The sequence below is a fragment of the Nanorana parkeri genome, unplaced genomic scaffold (assembly GCF_000935625.1).
Source record: "Nanorana parkeri isolate BGI_ZX_2015 unplaced genomic scaffold, ASM93562v1 scaffold361, whole genome shotgun sequence".
NCBI classification, from domain to species: Eukaryota; Metazoa; Chordata; class Amphibia; order Anura; family Dicroglossidae; genus Nanorana; species Nanorana parkeri.
In genome coordinates, this window is record NW_017306629.1 from 1,026,467 (window position 1) to 1,041,219 (window position 14,753).

General features: G+C 40.8%; 1 protein-coding gene across 1 annotated transcript in view; it reads right to left on the reverse strand.

Annotated features, from left to right (window-relative positions):
* The window catches only part of MALL (mal, T-cell differentiation protein like), a 31,428-nt gene that overhangs the window by 2,567 nt on the left and 14,108 nt on the right, over window positions 1–14,753 (reverse strand). The window contains exons 2-3 of the mRNA XM_018558820.1: window positions 5,331–5,501; window positions 2,801–2,944 (exon numbers count right to left, since the gene is read on the reverse strand). Of these exons, the coding sequence (XP_018414322.1) occupies window positions 2,801–2,944; window positions 5,331–5,501 (315 nt within the window). The remainder of the gene's footprint in view (window positions 1–2,800; window positions 2,945–5,330; window positions 5,502–14,753) is intronic.

Consider the following 14,753-nt stretch of genomic DNA (forward strand, 5'->3'; position numbering starts at 1 on the left):
TGGTCGCGGGTGCGGGCGGGGGGGGGGGGGGGGGTGGGGGCTGGTACAGCTGGCTCTGCCTCTAGATAGGCAGAGCCTGCTGTCACTCACGCAGCTGGGCGGATCCAGACATAATTTTCGGGATCCGTTTCAGCTGCGGCGTCTCAGTAGCTGCAGCTCGCGGTATACTGAGCTTTCGGTAACGGGAGGACGCTAGTTTGTGTCCTCCCGTTACCCTTCGGAGAACTATGGGGAAAAGCCCTAACCCCATAGTTCTCCTTTAATATATTAAACACAGGAACAGAACTATTTCCACATAGTCTGGAGTTATTCTTAAGAGGTTCACATAATTATTGATTACCTCACCACTTGTCAATCATTAAGGTCTTTGTTGTCTTTATGCTGTTATCAAGGTCAAATATCTCATGCATTAAAAGCCACTAGTAGCTCTTTGATTCAAAATTCTGTTGGCACAAGCCAACTACATATTCACGTGAACAAGTTAAGATTCTTCTTATTACACTTGCTGTGAATGGCTAGATTACCTAGATTACACTATTAATATCATAGTGGCTTTTCTCTGTGAATACAGATGATATATATATATATATAGATCTATATATATAGATCTATATACCTATATAGAGATATGTATATATCTATATAGATCTTTATATATATAGACCATTTCAAACCTTGCTGGAGGTCTTTTTAGGGCTATTTAGCTTGGACTGTTAGGTAAACTCTAGGAAATAAGCACAAAAGGGGCGCCTTTCCTGGTGCAGATCAATTTTATTTCAGTAAACATGAAGTAAAGAACCGAATAATACTCACAAACATGAGTGTCACACAGCCAACTGCAGAGAACCCTATAATATCAATTTCTGTACCCAATTCAATGATGGGGCTTTCCAAATCTCAAGAATATTGAAAAATCACTGGCACATACTGAGAGAAGATCGCGTCTTGAAGAACTCTCTCCCCAGCTGTCCTAAGGTCATCTTCAGAAAACCCAAAGACCTTCGCAGCAAGATAGCCCCTAGTAGACTGAAGTCCATAAAAACATTGAATTCTGGTAAAGGTATTTTTGGCCAAACAGGATGTTTCAAGTGTAATGTATACAACTGTGGAACATGCTCGTATCGTTGGCACAGAAAAAAGGACATTTCCCACTTAGATAAAAGTTTTCCCACCAAGCAGTTCATCAACTGTGCATCACAGTTTGTTATCTATGGTCTCATTTGCCCTTGCAGTAAATTATATGTAGGTCGTACGATCAGAACTCTGCGAACCAGGTTCGGAGAGCATAAGAGAAAGATCATCAAAAAAGCAGACGACCACTCGGTGCCCAGACATTTTTTGGAGGTCCATAGCTCTAATCCTGAGGGACTCAAAGTATTTGGTATAGAGATGATACCAGATAACTTCGATGAAGGTACGAGATATAAAAGATTATGTCAGAGAGAGACCTTTTGGATTTACTCTCTGAACAGCCTACACCCTAGTGGTCTCAAGGAGGGCTTAGAGCTGGTGTCTTCTCTATAATTCTTCTTTACGGCTGTCCCAACCACTGCTTCCCCTGTGACTTCGACAGTCCCTCAAAGGGGGTTCCATCATTTTCACCGGCCACCACCCCCACAGTTATCCCCGACCATTCCCACTGTTCGGCCCTGTCATATCCTCTTATTCCATCCTAAATCAATTTTAGTTTTGCGTCAGTCCCATCATTATCTGATCTTTCCAGTTCTTTTACATGAAGTCATTTTATTCCAGCTTATTTCATATTATATTATTTATTAGATCTGGCTTTAGTACTGGTCTTTTATCAATCATATGTGGTTACCCATGGGGTCCCAATCTTAATATATTTATATATTTGATTATGCACAATTTGTATATATCCTATCTCTCAGTATGTTATATATTTTTTATCATTACCATGCATTCTCACTATTTATCATGTTTTTAATTTTAATTTTATATATATGTCCCTATATATTTTTATGCATATCTAACATATGGCTGCCTGTGTTCACATACATGTGGTAGACATCAGCTTTAGTTCACCTTTCCTTCATCCATCTCGTATAGGGGACTGAGTTCCCATAGTGCTTGGTATATTCAGCACATGCTGTCAGCTGACACCTTGCCGTCCTTAGATGTATTAGCCAGTCCGGTTTTCGGGTGCCGTGATATGCTGAGCGGCAGCGACACCCAGTAGATGGAGCCCGAGCCGTTCCGGGTCCCCATTGGCTGATCGCGGCACTCCTCCTTAACATGGTTCCCTAGACGGACACAGCCACGGCCGCAACAGCACTAATTTCGTGATGTGCCTTCATGGCTCGCCTCTGATTGGCCACACAAACTTTAAAGTTGGAGATGAGAAAGGTGACGCTATGTTCTGATGAAGGGGGCGTGCCCCGGAAACGCGTTAACGTCACTACACACAGGAATCGCCTAGTGGACATCCTACTGCCTGTCAGCTCTTATCCCATGGCTGTGTGACACTCATGTTTGTGAGTATTATTCGGTTCTTTACTTCATGTTTACTGAAATAATATTGATCTGCACCAGGAAAGGCGCCCCTATTGTGCTTATTTCCTAGATTCTCAGCTTTCCTGGCTTCTTTGGGGCAGCATCCTGCAGTATGCCCAAGAGGATTTCCCACTGAGGATAGACAGTTCGTGGCGCTTCACTGTTTTTACTTTGTTAGGTAAACTCTGTAACATCCTATAATTACTTCTGTACCATTTTTGGTAATAGGATTATTGGAAAAAATAAATAGGTAAAAGTAAAATATAAGAACATCAGTGACACTTACTGTGGCTGCAGCATCCAAGTGGTAAATCAGACGAGTGCAAGTTCCAGCAGGTACTATCAATCGATCACAATCTATTGTAGCATAAGCTTGCAGCACAGCAGCGCTCAAGTAAAATGTTGCTGTAATCCCATGGTAGATAACATCCTAATAAGAAAAATATGGACATCAGAGTTCACAGCAGTGAGATCAACAACTTTACAACAAAGATGTACAGTATATACATGGTTTTCACATTTCAGAAACTGTTCACTTGCCATGCATTAACTTAAATTAAACATAGGTCTGTAGTATATCTGTATTGGTACTGAGTAGTAAAAACCAGAGTGCCCCGAATCCCAGAACGATCTATTTTCCCAATGCCAATTTCCAGCTGGAATTGGCCCACCCACTCCTGTCCTCTGTCCTCCCTGTCAGCCAGTTAGGCCACCCACCATAATCAACACTAAGGCATATAAGGCAACATGGTGTGAGTAGCTTTATCGTAGGAGGTATTTACATAATAGAGTGTCCCAGGTATTAGGGGTACATGGGCACTCTAGACACAAACTGATTTTAATATAGGTGCAGTAAATGAGTACTATGAAATTCAGCTGGCACTTAATACTTAACCCAAGCATAGGTTTACTTTAAAGTCCTAAGAAAATATTTTGTATAAGGCTCTGGCAGTGGGCAATCTGCAGCGTATGCCCCTGATACATCAATCACAGAACTGTTCACTTAAAGGCTTCTGAAATATCTATGGAAAGTGATAATGATTTTTTTGATGGCCCTAACAGTTTGGCACGATTATGTTTTGATTCAAGCTCTGTATCAGTTCTTCTATAGAGAAGTGCTGTATCAGCGGAAACATGCATTTTCCAAAGTGAAATCTCACCACTAGGTATAACTCCTACAATTAAAGATTTGACATCTTATCAGTGAAAGTAGAAAATACTTTTAATGAATCACTAAACCACAATGCGATGAGTGCTCCAATGCATACATTTTAGTTTTTTTTTAACTCTGATGTGTGACCTTTTTAGTTTTGGATAGAGTGGTGAAAAGGTAGGCCTTCTATCAAGTTTTTATTGCTGTCTGTGTCCCTGCTAGGTAGATTCACCCTCTTCTGTCTTGGTAATCATTATCACTGAGAAAGCAAGCAAGGGGAAATTCAAAATTTTGGAGTTATTGCCAGAAAAAAAGGGGGTGTTCTCTTGCTTTGTAGAAATCTCCTCTGACTTCCTGTTGTGCCTCTGGGACAGAAAGTGAACGGAAATCTCCCCAAAAGGGCATAAACAGCAATAAAATAACATGATATTATTATCATAATAGAGGATTTATATAGCGACAACAGTTTGCACCGTGCCTTACAATATAAGGAAGACATTACATTTACAGTACAATACAATTCAAGACAAAATGGTAAGGAGGGCCCTGCCCGTGAGAGCTTACAATCTAAAAGCATGTGATACATGAGGAGTTAGCTGTGTGGAGATGAATTGTTGGAAAAAAGTGATAGCTCAGTTTTTAACCCTTCTATACTTTATCCAAAACTAAAATAAAAAAAGTTTTGCCAATACATTCACTTTTAAGTGTACATGTAGCCTTCTTATAGAGACTTTAACCCTTCCCTGCGCCATCCAAAACAATAATACAACGTGTTTGCTGGAGTTGTGCTTTAATTAGGATTGTTTGTATCATAGCCATATCCTAAAATCCCCTTTTAACCATCATAATATCTGCTGTTCAGTGAGGATCTCCTATAGGTTGTAATACGCAGTACTACAAATTGTATGTATACCAACTATTAACATTTAAATAAAGAGCTAGTTAGTAGTAGTTGTTTTCCTATTTCCTCTCACAAAACTTTTTATGATTGTTTCCTGTAGCCCGCTCTCCTCTTTTTATGCTATGGGGATCCAGCCGTATCACGTATTCACTATAGCCCGTACAGCAGCTGAAGGCGGCCGAGCGATTCAGACAAGCCGAAGTCATATGCTTCGACTCTACTGAGCCGAAGTGACAGGTGAAGCGGGGCGAAGGCCAGCCGTTCGCCCAGCAAATGATAGCTGGGCGGAACCAGCAGTGATCTCGCGGCTGGCTGCGCCCAGTTGTAATGACATATCAGCGTCCCCAAATAACATGGGGACGCTGAACTGTCATTAAACAATAACAACTGAGCAGAGCCGGCCGTGACATCACAGCCGGACCACCCAGTTGTTATTCATGAGCCAGGACCTGCTAGAAGACTCTAGCAGGTGCCAGCCAATAGGAAACAGTTGGGTGGAGCTAGCTGTCACAGCTAGCTCCGCCCAATTGTTTTGCTTTCTTTTTGTATTATAAAAAAAAAACTGCAGTGTTCATGCTAGTTACAGTCTGCATATGCATATAAATGTTATTTTTGCCAATAGTTCTACTTTAGGCTCCTTCCCGTTTCATAGTTTTTATCAAAGATGGACACTTGAAAAATCCTTAGGTAGAATTGCTGGTGTAAAAAAAAAATTATGTTATAATTTAGTATGGTAAAGATACAGTAACAAAAATATCTTACTATTATTTTCCAGGTGTTGCAATGGTTTCTGTGGAAGCCAAACAAGTAGACCATCAGGAGTAGCAATGAGAAGAAGAATGAGGACACTGAAACATACATGACCCATCCTTGCACGAGAGGTGCAAATACTCTTGTAGCAGCAACCAGGATCCAAACCCATGCTCCAAATAGCTGAAAAATAATTAAAAATAATGATCAAATAACCTATAAAAAGCGCCATAATATTTACAGACACTTATAGAAAATTACAACTGGAAAAAAATGTACAGGATTGTTTAGAAAACTTATAAAAGCTTTTTGTTGCAATCATTTATTATTTACCAAATTAGTAAAAGATCAATTAACTATTAAGTCTGAAGGCATATGTTTCCAGCAAAATATAACAAGAGATCAACGTAATTTATCTGAAAGGTTGCACAGTATATGCTATACCTGTAAACAGTCACCGTTGACCTGTCTCCACTGAGGGAGGGGACAGTGTCAGGTAAGTGTGCCATACCATCCATACTTGCACAGTACGGCAAAAGCTGACCTGTGCACTCTCAAATTTAGTTCTGCTTTAAGAAGAAAGGGGTTCAAAGTAGACCAGCTTCATTTATACTATAATAATGAAGAATGGTAAGCTCTGCCTGGTAAAAGCTTGTTATGTATTCGCGTAAGTATACAATTAAAGCGAAATAGAAGTTAAAACAAAAATTAAAGGTTGTTAACAGGCAGGCTATTTATTGCAGAAGAGACATGCCATGTTTCTTCCACAATGAGACCAACTGAGCTGTCTGTTCACAATCTTCTTTAGAATGTACACTGAGCTACACATGCACAGCTCCACAATCTCAGCACACCTTGGTGCTGGAATGGATGAACTCCTGTGTCCAAGCATGGAAGTTATCTCATTCCAGCTAAAGATGATGGTCTAAGACCCAGCACCTGGAAGAAGCCTGGGAAAAAATGTCAGCAAGGGAGCTCATGGACGTCTCGTTGCTGGAGTGAAGGTAAGCATCTGCAGACTTTAGTCCTGCTTTAAGATTACAGTAAACTGAAAGCTAAAAGATTTTTTTTCCTTTTTATCTTTGGATACAAAATTGCCAGTTAAAGCAGCTGGCAGTTTTTCTGTTGGCTTCTGTGTCCTTATTGGGAAAATGTCCCCTTACTTCCTGTAGCAATGACCACCAAGGAAATAAGAGAAATGTAAAACGTTACAGAAGTTCTAACACTTCTCCACTCGCCTAAAGAAGTGTTTTGTTGCTGTATGTGTCCCTGATGTTGGAGATGTCTATTTCTTTGCTTTCCCAGTAATTGCATGTGAAGTTAGGGTAAAACGCCAGCATGCTGACAAAAAAATGTTTTGATAAACAGCTTTTCTACCTAACATACAATGCATTTTTTTTTTTAAAGGAGGTATAAGCAAAGAATGAATAGGTTCTATGTAGCCTGACCTTAGATGGTGGGCTAGTGGTATCTTTTCCTGTCTATGATTTGGCCACAGCATCATCTGTAATATGTCACTGGAGTACTCAGAAAGAAAAAAGGCCAATCGCTGTTTAGAGTGCACCATATTCCCATATTCATGCTGACCTTAGAAACGGACACCCTCTGCAACTTACACCTTCTCTTTCCTGTTATTGTGGTACAAAGTATCACTGCCTTCAGCAAGCCTAGTAGGGCTGCAAGCCTGAGAGACTGCAAGGAAAAGTACACCATATAAATAGTGTAGAGTAGTGTAAAAAATGGAATCAATAAATCATGCTAGCCCTTAGCACCTGAAAGGCGCCCCTTAAATGGCTTATGTACATGCACATGTGTCTGAACTGTTTTCTTTACCACACAAGTCAATGTAGAAGCAACTCAAAAGTACAAACAAAAGTACAACTTAGAAGCAAACCGTTTTTCCCTGAAATAACCTGAAGGCATAATGTATTCCACTTGCTTCTGAGACTGATATCCTTATACAGGCTATAATGAATCTTCAGCTAGCTGATAAATAGTATTATTTTATTATTATGCTATCTGTGTCCATAAGTGACTGTCACAATGCACCACTCTGTAATACTATAACCCTCGATTGATGATCAGCCAAAAGAAAAAATAATAGTGACGTGCTTATGAGATTTTATCACGTTAGTATAACTATTTCTGATTTCATGCGTGTCTTTGGGTGTGAAAAGGTGTGCCTGTAAATTGCTTATTTAGGGTGTGAACTTACTAAAATATTTGTCAAGGAGCAAAAGGCAAAGGCTGAGCTGAAGAGGTGAGCACTGCAACGTGACATTAAGCAGCAGAAGTGGTCATAGTGTATTTTAGATTAATCACAAGTCAGGATCATACATTTCCACCTTCATTTCTAGCTATGAGATGATGTCATCTGGGACCTACTTCTATGATCTCACATGGCCAAACTTTCCAACTTTCTTAGATGAGAAAGAGAAACACCTTTCATTTCAACGTTTGTAAGTAAAAGACAAAGCCCCACCACATCCCCAGAATTAAAAAAGAACAATGGAGTAACCTTTTTATCCCATAGTTCTCTTTAGGGTCACGGGAGGACATATACTAACCTCCTCAGCTCAGTATATAGCGTGCTATATCCCGACAATACTCTCCACCCAGCTGGCAGATTGACAGTGGGCTCAGCCTATCAAGAGGTACAGCCAACTGTGCCCGCCCCCTACCCCTGTCCGTTCCTCCAGTCAGCACTGGAGGATCAGAGGGGGGAATCCCTGTGGGGAGTAGTGACTGACAGTCACCGCTCTCTGCAGGGAGAGGATCGGGAAGTGAGCGAGAGATGGTATGTGTTCACTCACTTCCCGATCAATAGAGCCGGCCTGTGACAGTTGCATTGTCACACGTCGGCTCTAACTATGAGGATGAATGGAAATCACTCACCTCATAGTTCTCCTTTAATATGTAAAAATGATTGGGTAAATGCACTCATGCCTCAATGGGCACACAGACACCAATTAAGAACATGACAGACGTTCCAACCCCTCCCCAGTCAACCCTTTTGCTGCCATGGATGTAAGTACTAGGTCTGTGGCATCATGAGCCTTGTAAACTGACTCCTGGCTGCTATTTCATGAATGGCCACAATGCCTAAAGAACAACTCCAGAATTTTAAAAAAATAAGTGAACTGTTTGTTTTGGTATAGGGAATGGAATAAAGAAGAAATACTCACCCAATCCTCAGTCCCGTGGCACAGACTGATCACGGGTCCTTAGATCGCTGGAGCCCAGGGGAGGAGAGGCTGCAGGGAGCAATCTAACAACCAGGCAGGACCGAAGATCAGGTAAGTATTTCTTCTTTATTTTCGCCACTAAAGAAAAACAAGCAATTAACCTTTGCAGTGCGGGGGTGGCCCCACTGCAAGGATTCATTTTTTAAAAATCCTGGAGTTGTTCTTTGAATCATTATTTGCAAGAATGGAAATCACAAAATAAACAGAAACAATATATTTATAAAGTTGTGATACAAAGTTGTATGATTAGCATGCATGTCTTGTTGTATTCCTTGAGACCCTATTGCAAGATAAACTGAATAGCATTGCCTAACAATACAATTAGTGCAATCATTATGTTTATTTACATAAAGGTATGTAAAGGCCAAAATGTTGGTGTTAAGATTGGGTTAACTCTTTCGCCGCCAGAGCAGTTTTTGCTTTTTTTTTTTTACACACATGATAAAATGCAAATTTTAAGCCTGAAAATTGCTTAAAGCCCCCCTTCCCCCCGAAAAATGATATGTAAGTGCTGACAGGCAGGTTTAATATGACAAACGATACTGTGTAAGTCTCTCCTGGCATAGATCCTCCATTCTGCCTGTCAGCACTTTTTATTGTTTCCATATACTGAAGCAGCCAATCAAGCAGTTGAAAACTTCAAACCCGGAAGACCAGAATGAAGATGGAAGTGCCAGAAGGGAGGAGAGCGACGATATTGCAGTGCTGGACAGGATTACAAGTCTGCCATAATGTGCTAATATACTAGGCATTCTATCACATTATAACTTTATTCTCCAGGGGGGCTTTTTTTTTTTTTTTCTTTACCCTTTAATCTGCAATATTTTGGTCTTCTACATGAACTGCAGTATTTTAGTCTCCTTCATGATAAGGTAACAGGCTCTTTGAAATTCTCCTCCCAAGATTGCCCTATAAATCCCTTGGCCACCGTTTCAGGAGGTGTTCTTCATTATCCTCTGGTATGTCGCTTTTATGTGTTTCAATAGCAGTTTCAGTGGCATGTAGGTGTGTCCAGTATTCCTGAGTTAATAGTTCATCTATACAGATGAACAGAATGAAATGCATTACACTATTGTCATTGGTTCATGTACACATTGCCTGTTTTATTCAGCTTATCTTTCTGTGTGACCTTGTCTTATTGGCACTGACATTTCAATCATGTGTACATATCATAAAATAAAAAAGCAAGTTATCGGTTTTCCAGAATTGTTTAAACATGAATATGAAAAGATTTATCTAAATGTCTTTTTGAAGAGATCTAATGTAGAATAAATGCCTGAGATGTGTTTTCTTGGTTTCCCATCCACTTCTAACCATATGTTCTGATGATGGTCCAATAAAGTAACAAATATAGTAATATACTCAAAATTGCTTAGATGACTAAACCTCACAACTATTGCTCATTTGGAGGGACTGTCCCTCATTTGGAACCTAATCCCTCTGTCCCTTTTCCTCCTCAGTTGTCCCTCTTTTTGGTCTGATGAAGAGATACTGTATCTATGAGAAGATTCTATTTACCAAATGTGTAATTATGCACTAAAACCATTATCTTATCTCTTAATTGCCTTGTTTGCTCTTTTGAAAAGCCAATAAAATGGAAAAGTAATGATGAAGAAAAAAATCTGGGTTTAACCAATCAATTTTGGCATATAAATTCTTAATGGTCGACTCGACATAATCGGGGGCATGGTAAGGGTGTGTCAAATTTCTAAATACATTGTGCTGGAAGGTGTTCCTATTTCTCATCTCAGAGAGTTGGGAGGTGTAGATGACACATGTGAGGAATTTATGAAGCAAGTCATGTAACCTGTGTTAGGGACATTAACACCAGATGTGCTGGGCTGAGCGGGGCAGCCTTGTCCATAGAGAAGGCAATTTGCTTACTATAAAGTCAATTCACACCACCACGTTGGGTTGAGCTGGTCAGCCTTGCCCAGTGCAGTACTGTCACGGACATTCCCAGCTGCAGCGTCTGGGACGCAGATCCCGGGCCCTCAGCACACTTACCTATCGGCCCGGTTGCAGAAATGGTACGGCAGACGCCCTATCCAGGGTGGGGGAGCCGCTTGACAGTGTGCCTCTTCCCACCTCCATCATACCTCCGGGGAAGATACTAGCAACCGTGGTTCCACTAAAACAACGGCTGCTAGAAGGATTGAGAGTCGAGGAGGGCGATGTCCCGCCCGACCTACGGAGGGACCATGAGGGTTTCCTGTACAAAGGTTCGAGACTTTACGTACCTCCTTGCCTTCAGGTGGAGTTCCTGAAGCTCCTTCACGACAAACCGCTTGCGGGTCACCCGGGAATAAACAAAACCTCTGAATTGGTCCAGAGGTATTTCTGGTGGCCCAAGATGAAGCAGACTATTACGGACTTCGTCTCCACTTGTAGCACTTGTGCTACTTGTAAGTACGATAAAGGGAGACCTTATGGGTTGCTGACTAGTCTCCCTATACCCTCCAACCCGTGGGAGATGGTGTCCGTGGACTTTATTGTAGAGCTCCCCTCATCCCACAGCCATAACACCATTCTCGTAGCTGTGGATAGGTTGACGAAGATGGCTCACTTTATACCGTTGGCTAAGCTACCCACCGCCCAGGAAACTGCAGTTGCATTCCTGAATAACATCGTTAAGTTACATGGTATACCTAGCCAAATTGTTTCTGACCGTGGAAGCCAGTTCATTTCCAGCTTTTGGAGGGCCTTATGCAAGCTGTTAGGGATTGATCATAGACTCTCCAGCGCTTACCACCCCCAGACAAATGGACAGACTGAGAGAATTGGGGAAAGCCCTGAGGTTCCTTCTTGAGCTCCATAGGAAGGGGGTAGAGCTTTACAAGTACTAATGCATAGACAATGGAATTTGCTTACTATAAAGTCACTTCACGCCACTGCATTGCGGTGGTGTGCAATGAAAAAGGTATTGTATGAAGTACTTTATTCACTGAAGTATGTTGTGACGCACTGCACTGCATCACACTAGGGTAACTGGAACTGAATGGAATGTCAGTCTGTGACGTTTCAATAAAGGTAAAAAAAGTCAAACAGTGCGCTGTGCTGAAATCAGTGCATTGCATTACCTCCAACGCACTTCAGCAGCCTAGTGGTAGAGCAATCACCACATTGAACTACTTCATAACAGTACACACCAGGAGCCTTGTCGTAGAGCACGTTGCTGATGTGAACAGACCCTTAGTCAGATAATGTTTAATTAAAGTGTGTCTAAAGTCTAACTTGTTTTTGCTTTTGTTGCTGTCTCCATCAAAAATATATCCCATCACATCCTGTCCTGGTGGCAAGGTTTTGTCAGCACAGGAAGTAAGAGTAAATCTCCCCAACTGACAAGACAGAACAGACAACATTGAAATCCTGACAGAGGTTCTCCAACCACCACCCATTCCTCCTTGTCCAAAACAAAAAAAAGTTTTGGCAGCAGTTGGGCTTTAAACAATGCACAACAAATACTAAGTGACATAGCTTACAAAACATAGAACTAAATAACCCAATCCCTACAACTGATCATCACAAATCTGGATGGTTACAGCAGCAGCTAAGTTTGTGAAGACTTTTATCCATATACAGCATGCTCAAATGTTATCATCAATAAGTTGTATCTATCCACCTTAATGTTTATGCAACCCTACCAATAAACTTTTATTGGAGAAATATTGTTTTTTTTGGTTCCCACACAGTTGATCACAGAATTGTTATATTATTTGACATTATGTGCATAGGCAGATGATGAATAGAAATATCAATGTGCTGCATGAGCACCACTGCAACACAAATAGATTTTGTCCCTGTGATGATAAAAATTACATTTTAAATATGTGGAATTCATTAGTTTTCTTTTGTTTTAGATGTTTGATAAAGAACATATTACATGAGTTATGGTAAATATTAGTGTTTATTTATCCGTCCATGTAATTTTACGGAGCACAGAATGCATTGGAGATTGAACATCTGAATGTTGGAAACACTAAGGGGCCTAGTTTTTAAGCAGCAAATATGAATTTCACAAACATTCACTGGTGGAGTATCATTCACTCCCATTTAAAACACGTGAACCTGGTCAGTTCAGTCTGAAATTTACAGTACATATATATTCACAATTTAATGTTTCACTTTTGTATTAGAAAACTGGGGAAAAGTACCACACAAAACAGTCAGCCAAAAGACAACAGTCTTCAGGCAAACAAAGAAAGAAGGAGCGCTAGAACCCTGGAATACTGGGTGTTTAACAGTTAAACAGTTAAAAGATGCAGTGTAACTATTGATGCAGACTCACTTTTGGACGGACCAGGTGGTATCTTGCCGTTAATTGTCAGCACGGCTCGCAGGGCGGAATCTGTGGCTGGTCTGTGTGGGAGTGAGCTCCGGGCTGTGGGGCTTCTGTTCAGTCCATGGATGTTGGAAGGTGAATCTTGTGGCCGGATGACCAGTTGAGGCGAAGTACACTGTGCGTGTAGTGGGACGCTCACCATCAGGTGCAATGAGAGCTCAGCTGGCCAGGCTGCCACTCGTCGGCTGATCAGGAGCAGGAGCACCGCTGTACACCGTTCTGACAGTGGAGCAGTGGTCGCTATGCAAGGGGTTTAAAAAGTAAGCTACAGGCTGGGGGACCTTGCGGTCCGTGGAGTGGTCGGTGTGGCTCCGCGTTTCGAGGCTCTGTACCTCTTTGTCAAGCCAGAAGTAGTTCTGAGCTCGTACACTCTCAGAACCTACCACCTCGTCCGTCCAAAAGTGAGTCTGCATCAATAGTTACACTGTATCTTTTAACTGTTTAACTGTTAAACACCCAGTATTCCAGGGTTGTAGCGCTCCTTCTTTCATTGTTTCACATTGTCTACAGGGTTCCTCTCCCTGATTTAGGAGCTCGCTCACCCACACCCGGTATTTAAAGTCTTTTATTTTTATTTATATATATAAAATAAAAAAAGTTTTTTCAAAAAAAGTGCTTTTAAAGTTTTTTAAAGTTATTTAAGGTTTTTCCATACTGTCCACACCTGTTGTGCGCTCGCCACTCCCATTGTTTTCAGGCAAACAAAGAGGCCTTTGTTTGCCTGAAGAAGGGACCAAGCGGTTCCAAAACGTCGCTATGATGTGACACTACACAGAGGTCAATAAAGATTGACTGAAGTCAAGCTGGATTGCGAGTGACTTTTTTTACATTCAGTACACTGGGAGTCATTTGTGAAGAAAAAGGTGAAAGTAAACCAGAGCTTATAGCAGCCAATCATTCAGTTATTCAGTTATTGTACTGCGTTTATGTGTGCCCAACCTATTGATAAATCCTTATACATAGAAATATTCACATCTATCCCTGCAATAGGAAAGTCTCATCTCTAATACTTCAATACAGTCACATACACTCCAACATACTCAACATGTAACTGAGAAGCAGTTTTTTAAATGTGCACCCTGGCAGTGGAAGTCCTTAATCATACCGGATTACATAAAAGTCAGGACCCCGGGCTTGCAAGCTACACTTCTGAGCAACCTAACATACCTTTGTGCCTATAAATTTTGCTGTTACCAATTGACTTGTATTGCATCAGAAAATAACATCTGAAACAGGTTGGAGAAGTTCTATAAGGTGAAACCAACATTAAGCAAGGGCTGTACAACTAGTTTTATGTGAATAGTAGTGACAGTGTTCTTCATAATTAACATGTGATTAATCAAGGCAGTACAGTACATAAGTAAGTTCAATTTAATTAAGGACATTCATCATGTTGCACTGGCTTACATTACCTATGCACCTAAACACCTTTTTAACCCCTTATCAAATTAATATAAAATAAAGATCAGCTTAACTTATTGATTGGTTGGCAAGGGGTCATATTGTGTAGCCTAATTGCTATTTGAATTTTCCTATTAAGTAAGTTCAACTGACATAAAATAAGCAGCATATTAATAAACAGTAACTTATAATAAATATGCTTGTAGAGCTCAATTTTCTGATCAACTTTTGTCGAGCAGGGTCCTCCACAGCATCCACAGAATTTCAGCCAATTTGGAAGCAAAAATCTGAAATTCGAGCTGTGTATGGCCAGATTTAGTCTCTTGTTAGGTGGTATTTTTTTTATCTCTTAGTATGATTTCAGGCTGGTGTCCCCTGTGTTTCCTTACTGCCTCCCTGCTAAGTACATTTTACAATTGTCACCTCAACAAGAGGTTAGGAGGGATT